The sequence below is a fragment of the Limulus polyphemus genome, unplaced genomic scaffold (genome assembly GCF_000517525.1).
Source record: "Limulus polyphemus unplaced genomic scaffold, Limulus_polyphemus-2.1.2 Scaffold1274, whole genome shotgun sequence".
NCBI classification, from domain to species: Eukaryota; Metazoa; Arthropoda; class Merostomata; order Xiphosura; family Limulidae; genus Limulus; species Limulus polyphemus.
The window spans coordinates 186343-208389 of record NW_013666884.1 but is presented as its reverse complement, the minus strand read 5'-3'; the positions used below and the strand labels follow the sequence as shown (position 1 = coordinate 208389).

General features: G+C 37.7%; 1 protein-coding gene across 1 annotated transcript in view; it reads right to left on the bottom strand.

The window, feature by feature from the left end:
* Positions 1-22047, bottom strand: part of LOC106462881 (dedicator of cytokinesis protein 1-like) — a 128178-nt gene that overhangs the window by 94914 nt on the left and 11217 nt on the right. The window contains exons 3-4 of the mRNA XM_013922847.2: positions 17337-17433; positions 11073-11169 (exon numbers count right to left, since the gene is read on the bottom strand). Of these exons, the coding sequence (XP_013778301.2) occupies positions 11073-11169; positions 17337-17433 (194 nt within the window). The remainder of the gene's footprint in view (positions 1-11072; positions 11170-17336; positions 17434-22047) is intronic.

Genomic DNA, 22047 nt, shown 5'->3' with positions numbered 1-22047 from the left:
TTACTTAACTACCACGTCTAGTATAGTCTATATATATATATATATATATATATATATATATATATATCAATAGAGAACAAACAAGCAATCACATGAAGTCTCATTCCCAATGAGGGCAGATGAAATGATAAACAACTTTTGAATGTTGATGGTTAGAAATGATTTCTCCTTGTATACTATTAAATTTTGTAGCATTCATAGCAAAGAACAAATGTAAAAAGAAAATTGCAATAGTCTACCTAATCAAATATATTATTAAATATAATGGAAAATGTAACACTGAATATTATTAAGACTTTCCTTACCTGGAAACGTACTTCAGATAGGTACCTCTCCACAGAACTGAGAGCTATTACCTCGTACAACTGCCAAAAAGATTTATGCACAAGTGTCAAGCCATGAATAAAATTCCTACCCTTCACATATTAATGTGTACTGCACAAGTCTATAATGCACTCAGCATTAGACTATAGCCCTCAACCAAAAAGGGGGGGCAACACATCCTCCTTGTGCAGCACTTTTCTTCAGCACACTGTGTATACCAAAGGCTCATTCTTGATGAGGTAAAAGAGACACACCAGAAGTGGGGAGGAAGGGTGAGTGGTTCTGTGAAGAGGTGACTATCCATCTGAAATACATTTTCGGGTAAAAAATGTTAGCTTCAGAAAAATTACCTCTCCACAGAACTGAGTGCTAGAATCTCACATTGATAGAATAACTTAAAGAATGCTATAGATAAAGAAAATAACAACATGAAAAAGAGAAAACTCATGGAGTATGTCACTAACTGAGGTATAGAGGCCAAGGGGGGCATCACTCAGTGGAAGACTGCATTCATCACTCGCAGAAAATACTCTATTTGCCCAAAAAATATGGTAGAGCAAAAGGTATTGTCCAAAAAAATTTTCTGCATAAAGCTAGAGTTGCATAATGGGTAGAATGTAAAAACTGCCCAACTGGCCTGTATATCTCAGAGGATCAGTAGACTATGCATGTGCAGTGTGACTAGCTCAATAAGCCAAGCTATACAGTATGTAAAAAATATGTGAAAGACCTACTAGAAAAGGCAGGTGCAGGGATGTATCATCCCAGATCCATGTGTGAGTAGAACACTAGATCCAACTGACTGGCATAGCCACAAGACACATTCTTGTTCTTAGTGTAGGGAGTGGCCTTTACTACACAACCAGTTGAACATACCAACCCTACTTCCAACTGAGGGGTGCATCTACTTGTTTTCATACCACTTCAATGGGGCATATTGATCTCTTCAGTAACATAAGACATGGGTTTTCCCATTCCATTAGAGGAAATGGAATGGAGAAAGTTGCATTGGGGAGAACATTAGAGAAGTATGCAAACCAAAAAGGAATCATCTCCTCTGCAAAAAGTGCTATACTGATAGACCATGTAATGAGTTACCACAAATAGCAACTGCAGGTATTTACCAGGTGTGAATGTAAAATCAAAGCTGACACTGTAATTTTTTTTTCCTGGAGTAAGGCCTGCCAGGTAAAATATGTCTCCCCATTTCAACAGTAGAAACTTAACAAAGGAAGATGAGTTTAACACAATCTATTATCCCCTACTTGATATGGATTTTTGGAGATAGAGGAGTATTCGTTATGAGTCAGTATTGGCTATGTGGTGGGTTACATCAACTCCAATACATTGAAATAATGTGGTTGTTAGAGCTGAAAAAAAAGAACAAAATCAAACACTCAACTCCATAAAGATTCAGTAAAGATGGAAAAATAGCAACTGGAGGGAGATGAAAACTAGAGACAAATGAAACAGCAGTGTGGTATAAGTAATGTGACACAAAGATATCAAGAGTCATTCCACATTATTGCCTGCAAAATCTAATTAAGGAGATATCAATGGCTAAAGACAAGTGAAATCATGATTATAAACTTGATGGGAGGTCATATGAAAAAGATGAAAGATGTCATCATCCATAGAGAAATAAACTAGTTGAATGATTTTTTAACCCAACTGCTCAAAGAAAAGGGAAGAAAATAAGTCATGAGAGGAAGAGGAATCCCACAGAAAAAAAATGTTAATTACCTGAAAGGGAGTAGTACAAGCAAGAGAAGAACAAACTGCTTGAATAGGACAAAGAATAGGATATGGGTTGGAGGAACTGAACAGAAAAGAAAAGATTATTGTAAAACACATCTGATCACCTTTTCAGGCAGCCCAAATGTTGAGGAGAAACGAGTGATATGGGAATAAAATCAACTTGTCTCTGTGATAAAAAGTGTGGGAGGCAGCTATGACAAAAATGTGAGAATGATATCTCTTGCAATCAAGAAGATAATACATCACTAGAAAAATACGGTACAGGAAACAGGTGACTAAAGGTCTGAATGGGGGAACCAGAAAAAGAAAAAACAAGCATGACCAGAAAAGAAATGGAAGGTCATTGATAGACATATAGACTGTTAAACAGAACAGTTGAAATTTGGTGGTGATGGAAGTCACAATGGCATCAATGAGAGGATTCCTAAATTGGAAACAAATCCACTGAAACACCATCTGGTCTAGGCAAGAGTTGCTCTGCCAGGTCAACAACCAAATGTGAGCCCAAAATAGGAAGCCTAGTATCAGAAAGCAGAGATCCTGAGAGCAAGTGCCTCATTGTCAGTCATTGTAACAAATGACAGTAGAAGTGTCTCAATGTATCACATCAAGATGACCAGATAGACGAGACATTAGATGATTGTAAGCAAAATCTCAAGAACCTTGATACTTAAAAATTGCTACTCTGGATACCAGACCCCAGAAAAAATGCAGGTGTCCAAAACCATGCACCACCCACACAGAAAGGCATCTGTGAACAGATACAAGTCTGGGCAAGGTGGGAGGAAATGAAATGTCCAGGATCATGTGGAACTGAATGAGCAATTATGACTGCAAGAGATGAAGAGAAGGGAGAGATGCAAGAGAAGACAATGGATCTTTGGGCATACTCCAGTGATCAGCCAGAGTTTACTGAATAGGACATATATGAGGAACAAGAGACTTGAAAGAAGTCAGAGTCCCCAAAAGAATCTCTTGTGCAGCAAGGGAAGGAGACATGAGAACTTTAGTAACCAGAAGCTTCATCTCTTAAAAACATAAATAATGCTGAGCCTGGTCTTTAAATGAGGTGAAAAAATTTCCAAGTGAATTAGATATACTGGGTGGGGTAAAAAACTTTGAGAAGTTGACTTCCAACTCAAACAAGTCAACTTCCAAAAGACAGTGGAGGCAGCAGCTGAGAGGATGCTTATTTCAGCTGGGTTAGAAAGAACCAGTCATCCACATAACAGTGAAAATGTAGGCCTAATGAATGTATCTTCCATGTGAATGTCCTCAAAACCTAACTGAAAACCTATACAAGGCAGTGGCCTCCTTGAAGGAAGGGCCTGGAACTGAAAAGTCTGACCTTCTTGGATGAACCAGGAAAAATGCCAGGCAGTCAGATTAGTCAATATGTAAAGAAATTCATCTGAAACATAGATCTTGGTCATCCAGAGTCTGGGAGAGAGCACCTACCTCAGAGTAAGAAAACTGACCATGACAAGAAATTGGTTCAAGGACAATAAATTTATGAGAAGTCAGCAATCTCCTATCTTCTTGGGAATGACAAAAAAACAGGAGTAAAATCCCAGAGTGGGGTCTAGGATCTGTTCCACAGCATTAATTACCTGGAGAGATGATACAGCCTCCTTTAGGCAAGAAAAATGCAAGAGATATGAAGGGGTGAAAAGAAGAGGTTGAAGGTGTAAAGACAGGGAAAGCCCATGAGAAAGCACCTATGTGAACAAAAGAGCTTCTGCAAAAAGAATCCACAGATGCACCTGGTGGAATTGTCAAGCTCATCAATGCAAAACAAGTCATCCATGTTCTGCAATGTCCAGTTCTCCAAATGAGAGATGTTAGAGAATAGTAAGAGGATGATGAGCTGGAGAGGAGAGTGACCCTATGAGGCTACTGAGGACAAGAAACCTGGTGGGATCTCCTAGCTCAAGCAAAGCAGGAAGACAAAGTGAAAAAGAGATGACTGCTGACAAGCTTCTCAGATCAAATTTCCAACGTGTAAGGAATTCCCCCAAAATCTCATCACAAAAAAAGAGCATTAAAATAACATTAATCTCAGGTCTCATCTTGTCAATAAGCAAATTTTCTTTTATTTGAAGGCTCTGTTAACCATTGACCTTTGCCAATATCTTAAACCAATTAGAATGGACAACAACATTACATTCTCCAAGGGCATTTTCAAGTACACTTGATTTAACAGAGGATCTTAAGTTAATATATTCTTTCACTCATGCTAACAATTTTTAGTGGAACCAATACAGCCTTGTTGACAGCAAAGAAAAATAAATTTAAAAACTACCAATGATTACTGTAAAGAAGGAATTTGGTCCTTAAATCTATACAAAAAACAAAGAAAACTGGTGACAATTACATTTAATCATAAATCTCAACTGTATCTGCAGATACACCCTTCTAATGACATTTTTCTAAATACAGAGCCTCTGAAAGATGCTAAAGCATGGAAAAATGGTGAAGAAGTTTAGCAAGATGAAGACAAGCAGAACTGAGGGAGAGGGTAGGAGACAATAAAGGAGAAGAAAGAGATACACAAGCTGGAAAAAGAGATTCAAGGAAAGCAGAAGAATCTCAATTATATATGCCACAGAATAAGATTTTCAAGGCATGGAAAAACTAGGCAGCTGTGATAGAGTATGAAACTGAAACAAAATGCTATCAGCATTAACACAAATATCAGGGGAGAGGGGATGAGAAGATAGTCAGGAGAAGGAAGAGGCTCCTGCAACAAAGTAGCCTGAGATTCAACAAAAACCACTGTAGAAAAAAAGTAATCAAAGTAGCAAAGGATGGCCACTGATGTAATGATGAAAATTTCAATTAATTACCAATATCTGAAACCTGAGTTGAATAACAATGGAATAACATAGAGTGATGCATAAAAACTTTCTAATATGCATACACTGGATACACAACAGCAGTTCCTTCCTTACCTGAGTAAAGAAATATTTATTTATTCTTGTTTAAATTCGTGATTGGATCTTCAAAACATTAGTATATTTTCTGGCTGTAATATCGGAAATAAATTTTCGCGTAGGAAAATTATAACTTCCGATACGGTACCTTCCCTCCGCTCATAAGATTATTTGAATCCCATATTGAAAAAGGAGGAGGGATAGGTGCAAGAAAAGAACAGGTGTATCCCCCAAAAGAATCCAAAGGACACACTTAAGAATAAGAGAAACAGAACAGATGATATGCGGAAGGGCATTGCACCACTTCTGAACCAGGTATCTCTTCACCATGAACAGGTGTGATCAAAACATGACTGTATTCGGTAAGTCAACTACATCCAAAACGTCACTCACTGCGTACCAACATCCATGTGAGGGTAGGATGAGGATCATACCATCTTCTCCTCAAGTCCTAGAATCATGAATATACATATAATATCGACTCCAGGAAAAGTCACAGAATGAGCATTGAGTTAGGGACCTGGGAATGTGTCATCCGGTATCCAAGGCAAGTCCATAGCATGCAATCAACCCCACGATCGTGAAACCAGTTCAAAACGTCCACAAGTCTGTAATATCCTCATCATTCTGAGAATAAGGGAATGCCCAGGACAGAAGCGGAAATAGGTCACGTAGACCTCCTGTGACTCACAACACAGAAGACAGAGTTGAGGGAGGACAATGGATGACCTGAAACCTTTTTGAGGACTTATGTGATTGGTTCACTCGATCTCCAAAACCGCACTCGCTAAGGAATCGACATCCATGTGAGGGCAGGAGGAGAGCATTCAATTGGAGGGGTGAAATGCATTTAGGTGTCTCACACCGAGCACGTGTCACTCATCCGGAGAATCTTGTAACTCCTTCTACACCAGCAGAACACCACTGCTATAGTCTGAACTGAATGATTATAGCCATCTTTGTGGAACCCATTCAGCAGGTTGCCTCCATGGTCAACCACCCCAGCAGCTTGGAACTGGTGAGTGGTAAGGACTTCCATACTCCACTGGAAGAAAGGATGGGAAGAAGTGCATTGGAGAGTGTGGAGGGACTGCTACACCCGAGACATTGCAATAGGTGATCACAAAACCCTATTTGGAAAAGCAAAACATACCGACCTATACAGTCCAGTCATGGTAGGAATGGGCAGCAATCCCCTTCTGCTTTACCCATGCCTTCTATGGGTGGTACAGTCCGGGACGGGCATTTTTATGAAGCAAAATCACAAGGTTATTCACTCTAGTGATCTTGTGAAACACCCCATCTCAAGGGCAAGAGTGCATAGCCATGGACAAAATGTGTGAAACAATATGGTGCACAGTGCGGATTGGGTTTTTTTTTTAGTATAAATATATCTGAGAATGGTTATAGCCATCTAAGTGGACCCCATTCAGTGTTCAGAAAGAATACCTGGTCAGACATCCCTCGCCAAATAGCAGGATCAAAGTGAAGTTGAAGCAAAGACCCCCTGATAGAAAAGAAAGCATAAGTAAGAACTTACCTCATGTCACAGCTGCACCGAAGCAATGGGGAAAATGGAAGGTATAGGATAAGGCTGCCCCAAAACCTGAGATTGAGGAGACTGACAAACCCCTCTCAAAGAACCAGATAAGGAATTCAGAGATACTGACAAATATAGGCCAAGAAGGCTGGAGATCCCGAGCAAAAGACCAGAAGTGAAAAACACTCCACTTCCATCGGTAAAAAGCCAAGGAAGTGACTGGGGTTGATGTAACAGGTCTGGAAGTAAGGGAAGAGGAATGGGAGAGATCACCTGGAGCCGAAGTAACTGATGGAAATATGGTTGAGCAGGCCAGTAAGGAGCAATCAGAGGGACTCTGCACAGAGTGGCATGGATGAGGGAGACTACCCTATAAAGTAATTGGACAGGAGGATAAACAGAAAGAAACAGGTGGGACTAATCCTGGTTGATGGCATCTATTGCTAAATAGATGGGGAACCAGAGACCAAAACTGAGGTAATTTGTGATTCAGGGTGGTGGCAAATGCATCGATATGGGGAGTATCCAAATGATGACAGTGCTACTGAAAAACAGAAGGATGTAGGGATCACTCCATGAGATAAATCTGATCTGGTCAGGAAAAACAATCTGCCACCAGACTGAATGCACCCGGAATATGAGATGCCATCAAACAAATATGATGAGAGTGGGCCCAATAGAGAAGATACTAAGTACAAAATCACAGGGATCTCAACTGGGTGCCACCTTGTTGATTGATATAACCACCACTGTAGAATTGTCGGAATGGATCATAACCAGGCGACTGCTGAAAAGAACATTTTTCTGCAGACTGATAACCCAAAACGATCGATCCATGCACCCCAGCTTTGAAGAGATGCATCTGTGAACAGATGTAATTCTGGCCGAGGAGGAGGAAGTGGGACACCCGCCAACATATGGGCCTTGTCCAACCACCAATGTAAATTATCCACCAAGAAGGAGGAAAAGTGAATAGGAGTATCCAGAAGATTCCATGCAAAGTTCCACTAGTCATGAAAGGCCCACTGAACCAAATGCATATGAGCCCTGCCGAGGGGTATGATAGGTGTCAGAGACAACCTCCTCCCCAAAAGAGATAGAACCTCACCAGTAGTAAGGAAGGAAGCAGACAGGGCTGTCTGAATGGCCAGTTCCACAGAATGGAGATGGAGAGAAGGTTGTTGAAGAAAACATTTAGATGTACAAGGTAATGGATAGGATGAAGGAAGGACCCCCCTCCAATGTGATCAACCATCTAACCTGCACAGCGTTGAGAAGGAGCTGACAAATAGGACAGGTTGACTCCTATTCAAAATGGGCAAGAAAAATCCATTTGTTCATTTAAGCATGTAAGCTCAGCCCCAGGGTATGAACATACTGAGCAAAGGGGCAAACCACTTAACAAAAACATATGGTGCAGAAGTCAGACCAGAGGACAGGGCACTAAAAAGGTATACTACCCCACAACGGGCAAACTGGTGGGAGTAAAACCCGCACAACCTGTTGGGTGAAGAGGTCAAGGAGGAAATGAGTATGATGACACCCCTTGATAGAACACCATGAACCTGAACTTTGGAGAGGAAAGAGCTGCTCCGATGAACAAAATTCATCAGACGAGCTACCCCCCAGTCCCAATCTCACCAGGCAGTCACCAGAACCGTTGCCTGCCTACAGCAAACAACAGTGAACTGGGGTACCATGGGAAGCTGGGACAGACAGGGCTGAGAAGGGTGCGGTTGGGAAATGGGACTCACAGCCACACCAAGTTCTGATAGAGACCAACAGGGTACCCTATGTGGAAGGTGGGTCACTGTTGGACAGAAGCCAACTGCAAGCCAAGAACACAATCATTTTGTCACACTCGAAAAGTCATAAAACCGGCCCATAAGAAGGTCTCACATATAAGGAGCTAGGCAACAGGTCCACGAGAATATAGTTTCGTGATCCAACAAGTCCTAAAGAGAGTGAAACATGTGTGTAAGGGCAGAGCCAAGGACAACAAGCAGCCAAGAGTGGAATGAAAGAGAGAGAGGATGCCCCCAGTAAACCTCACAGGGTTCCTGTGAAGAGCCTCAGACAGGAAGAGGATGAAGATGTGGTATTACAAACAGTGTCAGAGGAAGACCAAGGCGATAAAACGGGGCATAGGTAGCTTGAACAGGAAAATTGGGATCCATCTACCCAAATAGATAAAACTGAACGCACAACTGGTGGTCAGAATTTGGGAGCTCACCCTAAAAGTCACAAGGACGGACTGACCCAAAGCCCACAGAGAACTAGGCATACCAATGCCATCACCTAACAATTTTAACGCAGGAGTGACACATATGGCTCTTTTAGTCCCCAAAAAAACACAGGAGGCAAAAACTTTTTGAAACTCAACAAAATTCTTGCATTTAAAACTCTTTGTTGTAACACTTATGGCCACAAGTGTCAACTGCAGTGATAGCAGAAAGGGGGGACAAGTCCCTTCCACCATTTGCTCTTGGAAGACATTATATGTAATTTTCCCCCACTTTACAATCATGTGATGTCATTTCCCTTCACTTTACTATCATTGGGTTTTTTTAAATGTTAGTTTATGCTGCAAACTAAATGTAAAAGACTATGGTTCCATAAATATTCCTGTTATGAAAATAACCACAAGAACCAAAAATGTCTTCACAAAGTATTCCCGTATTTCAGATAATGAGATAATTTCAAAAACTGAATGTGACTTACTTGTTACATCATCACAAGCTAAAAAAAATCTTCTAACCTACTAATTTTCTGGCTATGGTTATTAGAAATTTTTTATAATAATTAGAATAGTCCGATCATTTTTCTAGTCAAAAAACTGTATGTATGATAATAATTAGCTGCTCTTGTACAAGAGTTATTTTTAACTATTTAGAATAATGGGTAAATGTTCTGTAAAAAAACATCTTCCTACAAAAATCTACTGGAAGTCAAGATAATGCTGACAATGTTTTATTTTAATTCAGAGGGCTATTACCAGTATTATATATATTATTTAACTCTAGTGCTCCAGGTAATTTTTACCATGATCAGTATGGTACTGATCAAATTTTGCCTCTATTAATATCTGACAAAGGTGGTCAGTAATTCAGTATCACAGGCAAGCATCTGTATACTGATTTATGTTGTGACTTAATCATTTATATTATAAGAGTTTTAATGTATCATCTAACTGTGTATTTGGCCTCAAGAAGATATTAGAAAAACATCTACACACAATTTATACATTTATTTATTTTTAATTTTCTTCATTCTCTCTTTGTATGGTTGTGAAATCCTTACCCTTCTTCTGTTCTTAGCAATTCTACATTTTAATTGCAGGGTTGAGATCATAAATTCAAATTTCTGAGCCTAACATTATAATTCTCATTAAAGAGTCTATCTTTTCAGCCTTCTCAGAGCATCTGAATTTTATATTGAGCTTTTTTTTTTTTTTTTTCACAGAAAAGGCTCTTTCACAATCAATGCTTGTTACACAAGAGCATAAAGCTATTTGAAAACAATTCTGCCATGCTAGTAAATTGATTGCCATGCAGTTTAACAACTCATTTACATAAATGTTCAGTTTCTGAGTTTTCATATGTGCCTTTCAATATGGTTTTGAACCTAGGCCATTCATTTTGTACCAAATCATGTTTGTTAAATACAGGCATCACTTGAGTTTCAGTGTTTTTCCCAGCATCATTTTGAATGTTAGTGAGTTTATTGATTCCATAAAAATCTGCAAGTGTTGTTTGTGTAGAGAAATCTACAGGTAAAATATACAATATTACTGAAACAAACTTTTGATGTTCATTTATGAGGTTCTATAAATTATGCAAATAAAATATGAAAATAAATATAAGTTATCCCTATCATGAAATTCACTGTATTAAAAAAAATGTGATTTTTTGTATACAACATACTTTTCATGTTCACTAAAAGATTGCAAAATTGGTTTGGTCCATTGCATAAACAACACTGCTAATGGCAAAAGTGATATGTGCACTTTTAGACTTACAGTCTAAAATAAAGAAAAATTACCAAGAAACAGAATGGGGGGAAATAACCAAGTTTACAAACTATTGAAAACATAGATAGCTGAGGGTGCTATCGGAGATTGTTATAAATTTTTAAATTCACATTTGATGCATTGCTATCAGGAATTTCATAATCATAACCAATCGACAGTTCGATGTATTGTTACACTTCTAGTTGTGGTTTGCTTTCTTTTTAAGCATAGTGCAAGCATCTATGTGGAAAAATAGCCATTTTCATTGTGTGCAACCAGTAGACACACCAATTCATATTGTAGCATATCATTGATAGTACATATGTATCTGATACATGTTAAATAAAATATGACACGTATCTCTCAAAACATTGTGTATTTTATGCAAACATGCTAGTTATCTGGAACACGGTATGAGTACATTAAAGTTCTTCTTTATACCAGTAGTAGCAAACATAAATGAAAATACTGGTTCAGCTAGAAGTTTAAAAATATGATTTATACATACCACATAAAGCTGTTTCCATAAGACACCCCATTCCCGTAGCACTGATGTGATTTCTTGTACTATTGGTGGTTCTTGTGGCTTGACTATCTCACTGTGACTAGGAAAATGATTTTTATATTCTGTTACAAACACACTATAGAAAAGACACATGTTTCTGGAAAAAAAAATCTTAATAATATACAAGACTTTTCAATATGATCTGAAACATTAGAATCTGATTTCATCAAAAGTATGATGTAAATTTAACATTTCCTTAGACTGAAAATGTATTTCTGATAGATATTTACTCTCATGCACAAATGCTTTCTCTATTGGTGCAAATTTTCACTCACCAAAAGCCTTGATAATCCCACTTACCATCACATATGTTAACATGAGATATCTGCATACTGAGATGCAAAAGATTATGCAGCAATCCTCCAACAATAGGATTTTGACACTATCCCAATCATAACTAGCGCCCTCTCTAATCTTGCAGCTGTTAACCACTTCGAGATTGGTCAGATCACACCAAACCACACCAGAAGTGGTGAGGACGGGTGGGAAATGTGAGTGGAGGTATATTTTGGAAATACATTTCAGCTAAAGAAAAAGTTAACTTCCGATATAATATCTTACCTCCACTAATAAAAATCCATAATTCCATATTGAACAGGTGGAGGGCTGTTGAGAAGATGATCTCCCTTTAGGAAACATCCATGAGGTGTGAGAGAGAACTAAAACAACACACCCGTGGGAGACCGCACAACTTCTGAGAAAGGTATACAGTAATATGTCTCCAACATGAGTAGGAACAAGGACTTCAAGGAAAGGTGATATAAAGGACATAAAGCCAAAGGTTAAAATAGAGGATGGGCAACAGAAATAATGGGACCTCTCAGTGTATAGTGGCTAGGGCATGACAGACCATAAAAGGGAGTTCAACCTCAACCAACACCTGGTAACATCTGGAATTGTACATCAGTTCCGTGGTAAGTAAAGGGTTCTATCTTTCACTTCAAGAACAGGTTCTGGCAAGGAAGAGGAATGTCTGTACCAAGAACTAGCCTCCGCAGGCATGCACCTCCAACACAACCAACACCAGATCCACCAGGAACCAACATCCAGCAGATGGTAGGAAAGTGGAGGGCCCAGGTGGAGTTCATCTCCACTTCAAACCCTGGCAGCAAGGGGACTTTTTTGTCCTTTTTGCAGTAGAAGAATAGTATCCAGCACCAGCTACTTGGGGAAATGGCATCCAGGGGACAGTAGGAAGGAGGGTGCCTCAGCCAGATGGGCAAACTCAAATATATATGGCAGAGTGTTACATCCAACACCTGGCAGCATTCAAAATTGAGCATCAGGTCCGCAATAGGAAAGGCATCAAGCCACCTATGCCAGCAGAATGCTACTGCTCTTTTCTGAACTGGTATTGTGCACCCTCAGGAGGATAGACCTCCAGGGTCCACCACCCCAGCAGCTAAGAACTGGTAAATGGTAATGACTCCCATACTCCACTAGAAGAAGGAGACAAAAAAATTTGTTGGAGAGTCTGGACAACCACAGAACTGGAGACTGAGATACCCTATTTTGAAAATAACAGCGATCATGTTGACAGGGTGCATCATCCAACACCTGGTGGTGTCTGGAATTGTGCATAAGATCTGTGGCAGGATGAGTGTCAAATGCCATGGATGAGTAGAGATGGGCAGTTATCACTGTCTTCTTTACTCATATTAGTCCATAAGTGTATGGTCTGGGACAAACGTATTTATGAAGCAAAAAACAGTGAGGTATACTTATGACTGGTCCTGCAGAACACCCCATCTCAATGGTGAGTGTAATATGACCTGGTTATGTGTATTACCTTGTATTTTGAAAGCGTGGAGAACATGTTGACAGAGTTGATAAAAAAAATCTGGCAGTATCTGGAATTGTACTTCAACATCACAATCATCTAGCAGGGTATGTGATCACAGGTCATACAGTGTTGATTTAAGACTAAGTATACCTGGTCAGGCAACACTCACCACAGAGTGGGATCCAAACATGTTATGTGAGGAACAGTAGGATGGGAAGGATGATAACCCTTTCAGACAGACTAATAGTGGTACTTTGGTAAACCACCATGAAAGAAGGATGAACAGGACAAGAAATGAAGGAAGCTACATATTCCGAAAGTCCAGCCCTTCTGGCGAGGGACCTGGCAAAAATTACATATGAAGTCAGTATTGGTATAGACAAATAACGCATGGCGGTGAGGGGCTGATGGATGAGTGTCAAAGATAATGGAAACTGAAGTGGAGGCAACAGAAAAAGACGATGCAGCAGTGGAAACTGCATTTGAGCCAGCCAATACAGAGCCATCAGCAGAACACAGCACATAGCAAGGACAAATGGGAAGAGCAAAATAGGAGACTATGCATATAGGTACCATCTGTCCAATCCTGACTGAGAGCATCAACTGCTCCCTCTGAAGGATGAGGAACAGGAGTCCAAAATTGGGGAAGTTATGTATTGAGATGAGTGGAAAAGTGTCCAAATCTTAGCACACAACTCTCGAAAAAGATGAGGGCACAAAGAACACTCCGTAGGGAGAATCTTGTCAGGACAGGTTAACTGATCTGTGACCAGATTCAGGGCACCCAGAATATAACATGGCAACAAAGGGATGTGATGACAGTGGGCCCAATACAAAAGATCCAATGTTTGAAAACAGAAGTTTCTCAACTGAGTGCCCCCCTTTCCTGGTGATATATGTGACTACAGTAGAATTGTCAGAATAGACCATCATCAACTGACCCCATAGAACCTGCAGAAAGTAAAGCAAAAACAGCAAAAATTTCCAAGATATTGATATGGTGATAGGACCCAGAAAGTGTCCATTGCCCTGAAGCTTCTTGAGTGTCAAGATATGCCCCCAATCAAAAAGAGAAGAATCAATAAAAAGGTGAAATTCCAGAAAAGGAGGTGAAAGAGGTACACCCATGGTAGTATTGTTCTGATCCAACTACCAGTCAAAGTCGGTCTGTAAGGGAGGGAGAAGGGTAAGAGGGGCATCTAAGGGATCTCAAACAAGGCTCCATTGATCTAACAAAAACCCACTGAAGATGATGCTTGTGGGTGCGACCAAGAGGAATGAAGGCTTCTCTCCCATGTCCCCAAAAGAGAGAGAACCTCTTATCCCGAGGGAGAGGATGAGATGCTACAAACAAGACATTCCATAGCCCTCAACTGAAGTGAAGAAGATTGTGACCAACTGAGGGAAGCATGATCATCCATAGTATGTGGGGGTCAAGGCATACTAACCTCCGAAATATTAAAAAGTGACCCAAAGGCCCATCCCTAAGAAGGGCATGGGTGGAACCATAGGAAACAGAAGATAAGGAAATAACATAACACACCCGATTAATCAATTCCATGAAAGAAGGAGGAGGTCTGGGTAAGTCCCCCAAACGACATGCAACTGAGAGGCATATTCAGAAGGGGAAAAAAATAGGTTGTCAAAATCCCCTTTTCCCAATCATTTAAACCCTGAGCAAGTATGACAGGACAATCATCAGTTTGTTGCATGAAATTGGTCAATTCCCAATGTACCAGAGCCTTCACTTTCGGTAATTCCGCTGCAGTGGTAACAGCAGTTGTAGTCGTGACCACCTAAAAAGGTGAGTACATAACTCTAGGAAATTCAAAGGATTCATAACTCTTTACAAAACAAAATGGTAAATAATAATATAACTGAAGTAGAAAAATTAAGAAAATAAAAACTTGTAGATAGGTTAATCAAACCATGAGTGAAAACAAAACACGTCCACTCAATAAGACTGCCAATCTCAAAGTGGTTAACAGCTGCAAGATTAGAGAGAGCACTAATTGCAATAGAGGTAGTGTCACACTTCTATCGGTGGAGGGTTGCTGCATAATCACTTGCTTGTTAGTATGTAGATATCTCATATTAACATATGTGAAGGTAAGTGGGAGAATCAAGGCAAGTGACAAGTGAAGATTTGTGCCAATAGAGGGTAGTATAAGTCAAGAAAGCTTTTCGTGAGAGGAGGTAAGATATTATATCGGAACTCACTTCTGCATTTGAAGTGGTACAGTATATAGCCATTTTATAACTTTCTATTAATTCATCAGCTGATTTATTTTGAATTACATATTTATTTCACATTAACAACATGGTATGGTAAGATTTAATAAGAAGTTGGAATTTAGGGATGTTTAAAAACGTACCACAGTATCATAAAGCAAATTCATATTTTGACAATAACTTTCAATGCTATGGTGAATAACACTTTAAAGGAAATGTCACCAAAGTTCCTTCTTACTATTGTACTTTATAATCTTTTCCAACCTTGTCAAATACTTGTGATGAATAATACCTTTTTTATACCTTTAAATGTTTCAAATATTGTATAATTAATATTTTTTGCTGTTAGTTGGGATAAGTTTACAAAATCCATTTATTTCCTGTGTGACAGATTACATTTTCTAGTATTATATGATTATTGTTATTTCAATAGGGTGAGTTGTTGTCTGTCACAATAACTTTAGACAACCAGCTAGAAGACTACAAGCTAAACATAGGATGATTACAAAAAATCCCAATTACAGGACTTCAATTTTCCCTGTTCAGTGCTTCCTATGTAGCTGGAGCTAGTCATAATTAACCCATTGACTGCAGCCGCTCTAAACATGTGGAATTATGAAAGCCGTACACTGTATACGAAGTTTGACAAATGTAAAATTATGTATAAAACATAGATATATCTGTTCTACTATTATACTGATCGTATTTTCTCACTTATTGAATATAAGAACTATTATTTTTGAAAGACTGTTTGTTGGATTTGTATGTTAATTCATGACCAGAAATTGTTGTAATGGTTGAGGTTTGTTAAGGTAATGTATGGCAAAAAGTGTGATAATGTTATTAACTGCACTAGTCAATCTACTTATTTTTAATTAATAAGCTGCTTAAGGTATACATAATTCTAATAAAAAAAAGTAGAGAACTTAACACACTATCTAATACTTTACTTTGGCAAAACTGTGTGGACTGGATTTTCTGGAAGTAATGTGCCAATCACACTAAGTCTACTACAAAACAGATTATTAACCAGAGGCTAACTAGACATTTAAATGCTATATTAAAAAACTGGCCTGCATAAAGTCATGGTTTAGATGATTGCCTTGAAATTAAGGGATGTGAATTCATTACCCACTGCCACCAAAATGTTTCCCATTCAGCAACATGGGGATTTTAATGTCATGGTTTCTAAACAACACATTCTTTATCTAGTCCCTTTAGGGATTTTCAATAATTAAAAGAGTGTATAATAACAGTATTCCAACCACACTATGTTTGTCAGGCAAGCTGGGATACAACAAAGCACAGTAGTAGTCAGTACACTATTTATATAAGCCATTTGATACAAGAACAGTTGTTATGGTGTGTATGCCTTTTACAAGTTGGCAAAAAATTATTACAATTATACTTGACATAAGACATTAGTAGCCATTTGATAAAACAGCAGTTGTTATAGTGTGTATGCCTTTCAGACGATGTCAAATAAATTACTATACTTATACTTGTCATATGACATTGGTATTAGGCCCATTATATTTTTAAGCACTATATTCTTTATCTAGTCCCTCAGGGATTTTCAAGAATTATAAGAGTTTAAAATAATTTCAAGTACATAAATGGTGTTTGTGTTAATGTTGTAATGAAAATTGTGCTTTTATATTTTACAGTGTGTTCAGTCTCTTTATTTCATTCTCACAAACTCAGGCATTCAGAGAAACATTTTGTTGGATCTCTTGTTACTAAGCAAACCTATCTCATTGCCCTAGGAATAATCAGTTTTACCAAAACAAACTACAACAACATGTAGTTGTGAATGATATCAGATGTAATTGTTGCAATTAACTTCATTAATTTCTTTTAATTACTTAATTTTATATTATTTAAAGTCTTTACCTGTATATTTGAGCTGGTTTCAGGTTTAAGTAATGTAAACACAGAATAATTAAAATGCTAATAACATTCAAGAGAGTGGTATTGTCATACAGTGCTTAAAACAGTACATATAATATATAATAAGATATATAATAGTGACACATATTTGTAAAAAAATTATTAAAAGTAGGAAAGTTAACCGATTTAAACATTCATGGAGGAAACACTAATAGCATCATCATCATGATAATAATAGTCAAATCTGAAACCCATATACTTTTATATACTGTTTGTAAAAAAGCAGTCTCAAAAAATCATACCCTGCTCTGTCAATGAAACTTTCCTTTGTAGAAACAAATGCTTTTGGGAAGGATCCTCTCTGGGATTGGTTTCTGACCAAACACCCAAAGTACCAGTCTAAAAAAAAAATAACAAATGTATGATACAAATACCACAAACAGACAAGTTACTTTTTAATATTTGATTTGCACATACGTATACGTTGAACCTTTTACTTGTAACAAAATTACAGAATCAGTCTATTTGCAATATCAAGTTAAATCAGTTGTTTACCTATAGCTGGTAATATTATTATTTTCTGCACAAGCTAATGTCAAGCCAGATAACTGAATTGAATAAGCAAAGTTGTTGATATTTCATCAGTTCAAATTTGACAAGACATACATTAATGTTTTAATCATAGAGAAATAAATAAGGTCAAATCATTTAAGCTATGTTTCATTCCTTGTTTGATTTTATAACAAGGAAGAAAGAATAATGACATATTTTCTCCCATAAATGGAAACATGTGGAATACTTTTTGAAATCCTATTGTCTGTGTTATTTGGTCTTACAATCCAATGTTAACTCTCGATTTAAATAAGAGACTGAGCATGATTTTTAATGTTATACTAGAATTATTATTAATTTGCCAATAAAAATATTGTTAAAAATAAATAATTACAGAAGTATGATCAAGACTGACTACATTTATTTTTCCATTTAGGTTTAATGTAGAATCTAGATGAAATCACAGATGCAGGTCATTTTAAAACAAGAAATCATCAAAACTACCTGTGAGAGTAATAGTAAATTTTAATCAAACCATCTAGCTAATTCATATATATAACAATTAGCTTAAATAATTTTCCAGACTTTCCATGACCCATATGATCATAACAATGGGAAAACCTTATTTTCTGGTTTTTCATTTATTACTAACTAATCCAAATACAACAGTTATACTTGATAGATACAGTATCTTTATTTCAACAGGGATAAGAATGAATCACATCCTGGATAAGTTCTGTTTCCATAAACTAAATAAAAGAATATTACATTTTTATTAAGACAAGTTCTACTGGGACCTTTCATCTCTTTTTTGGTTTACATCCCACTGATTTTCACTGGATCATTTTCAGAGTTTACAATATATATATATATATATACACAAATATTGTTCACATTAAAATAAATGTTTTATCTAAAAATAAAAAAAGATTTTTAGGCATGATAATTTTTAAAGTTGTGAGATGAAATTAAATAGCAATATAGTCAGAAAAAGATTGACTTCACTTTAGTATTAAGTATACAAAACATACACAAAAATGGAAGTTCATAACATCCTGTAATGAAAGAGTATGCTCACAAGTTTTTCTACTTTGAGCTAGCTGAACTCGTGCAACACTATTCTATATATGAATAAAGGTGAATAGACCTAAATAAAAGATAGTATATATGTTAAAGATTTCTTTTCTCTTTCACCAGAAGAGAGAATTTGTAACATGGACATCAAATTGATAAATATAATATCATTTTACATCACTTATCATGCGAAACAGACAGATGTTCTGCAATTGAGCATCCACAAGAAAATGACACCAGAGACAGAAGGGAATTAATGGCCCAAATAAATTGATCAATAAGGCCAACAATACACCCACAGGATCTACCTTCATACTTGAGGCAGAATACATGGAAACACTTGCAGCAGTAGTTAACAATGACTTCAGGATTCATAGTGAACAAAGTTAACAGCACAACTTTCAGTAAGGAAATCTGGCTTATGAGAAGAAAATAGGGCTTATGCACACTTTCCTGACGCATGCCCAATGAGCACTTTGGAAGGTGGAAGAGTGGAGAATTCTGGAAAGTTGGCATATGCTCCGATTTGTGTCAAGGACATTTAAAACTTAGTCACATGTTGTTAATAATATGAAAACAACTCAAGAAGAAAAGGGTTTTGGTAATTCACAGGTAAGTCTAATAAGTTTTGATTTGAACAATGTTGTGTTTCATGTTACACAATTTCTTTACATCTGTCTTGACTTTAACATACAGATGTAAAGGTCTTGAAAGATATAGGTACTGTAGAGATTCTTAATTCTTTCAAATAAATTATTCAAAAATAATTTCCCTACATTTCTTGTATTAAATAAAACAAATTAACTGAAAAAAACCTATTCTGCAATTTATGGCAAGTACTAGTATTATCTGAATTAACATTAACATTTTTCTTATCTGACAGTTTATTTCCAATAGGTACTGACCACTGTACACTTTAAGCTATCCTCCATGCACATCTGCCTCAGAGATTTGCATGCCACTAACCTTGATGCAACTCCAACCTAATCTAACATTATGTAACATGAATTGCACTATGCATGATGATGTAATCATGTGGAAAATCCTTCCACCAATAGGACGGTGATACACCTTCATGCTCACCAACTCCCTCTATGTATTTGCACATGTGAATTTTCATACTTTGATGATGCAAGTTCGAAATGTACACCAGAGGCAGGAAAGATTGGCAGGAATGTGTATCTATTTAAAATACATATCAGATAAAGAAAATGTTAACTTCTGACACGATACCACAACTCTTCACCCAGTTAAGCTAGAATCCCATGTTGAAATGATGGAGGGGCCAGTGCAAAGATTACCTAGAGGAACTCTCTTCAGAAAGCACTCAAAAGAAACTCATAGAGCATGACACCTAATGGCAGGGGCTCCATAGAGGCACATACATGGGAGACTGCATCTTATCTCTTCCAGGGTATGCTCTTTGCCTGGAAAGAAAAAGAGGAAGAGAGAAACGAGCTTCATATGTTGCAGGGATGGGCAGAATAAGAAGGTTCGAGAACAAGAGGTTCAAAATCCAATATGTGTAGCATAGTTGGGGACAGTCAGACCATATCTTGCATTCTCACCTTAACTCTATCATCAGACTTTATTGGACCAAAACCAGCTGCAGGAGGAGGGCACATGAGTCATGCCATATAGTGTGGTATGGTTTGGGCACACCTAAATTCATTTGAACAGATATCAGCTGCAGGAGGAGGGCAGAGTTTGTAAGTCTGTGGTCACCTCAAACTGAACAGGTGATGTCCACAGGAGGAGAGCACATGTGTATAGAGTATGCTCATCTCAACTCTACCATCATACCATATTGGACCAACACCAGCTGCAGGAAGAGGACATGGTTTGTAAATGAATGCTCACCTCAACTACGCAGGTGAAATCCACAGGAGGAGGGTAAATGAGTATAAAGTGTGCTCACTTCAATTCTACTGAACAGATACAACTGCAAGAGGAGAGCACAGGATTACAGTGTGTGCTCACCCCACCTCAACTGAACAGATTCAAGCCACAGGAGGAGAACAGGTGAAATTTGATATAGGAAGACCTAGATGAGATATAGGAACAAAGGGCAAGGTCAAAATCTAGGAAAATAGTGAAGACAGAAGTCTTATGACAACAGTTTCAATAACCAGGGGAAAAGGAACTCCACAAAAGACATCTGGGCAAAGAAAGGGAGCCAAACAAAAAAAAGAGATACACAAGGAGAAGGAAGGGATATAGGAAATAGGAAAATAAGCCAAATCCAATGAGTCCCAACAGTAGGGGAACAAAGTATAGAGGGATAAAATAGAAGTGGAACACGCTAAACAGAGTAGAGAAAAATGCCTACAGAATCTAACATAAGCACGAAGAAGTGCTTCAGATAAAAGGTAGTTTCTGTAGTGAAAGGGGCACAAACCCCAAACTGGCTAAATGGATACCAAAGACAGAGATTCATGAAAAGAATAGGAAGCAAGTGTACAAATTAGGACAAAATGAGGCATGAAAATGAGGGAATGAGCCATTTAGGTGTGAGAAAAATAGTTATTAAAAAAAGAAAACAGCATAAAACCTACAAACAAGTATGGAGAAAAAGACAAGGTAAACCCCAAGAATAGTGTGTAATAAGGTGAGATACAAAAATAATAATAATAAACACAAGCAAAGGATAAGGAAAGGAACAAGTGTGAAATGGAAAGCCAGAAAGAGGTTGGAAGATTAACTTTCTTTACACGGGCTCGGTCAAATTGACTAACCACGTAAACACTTTGTACTCATTTAAAGTTATTATAGTTTTGATATTACCAGTGGCATAGCAAGAGAGGGGGAAACTTGGGCAGTAGCCCCCGGGCCCAGGTGTGAAGGGGCACAAAACTTCCTCTGGCATATAATGCCTATTAATTAATAATTATGCCTTCCCCTAGGATATAGCACAACTGCCCTACGTTAAGTAAATATGACACAGTGTTACGTTATTTGTGTGTATTATGCTTGCAGTTTTAACTTTTAAAAGCCACCCATGAAAATACAGTGAGACCGAATTGATGTACAGAAGTAAATTACACTATTCCATCATTCATCTGTAGATCAAATACAAGTCCTAGAGTACAACGTACAAGTAAGTGTATGTTCAACAAAAAGAAAATACGAGATTGATGTAACATATTAACTGGTGTGCAAGATTGGCAATATATGCAACAGGCAAGATCTAGATCTAGTAAACATTATAGGCCTAATGTAGTGGTTTGTAATTGTATTGGCTGATTGTAAATCATGTCTTACACCAACTAATGTACTAGACTTTAGATCTAATTGCAGTTACAACTTTATTTCTAGACGCTAGGTCCATCATCATACAAATTGTAGCCTATATTATAGGCAAACTTAGACCTATACTAACTATTAAAC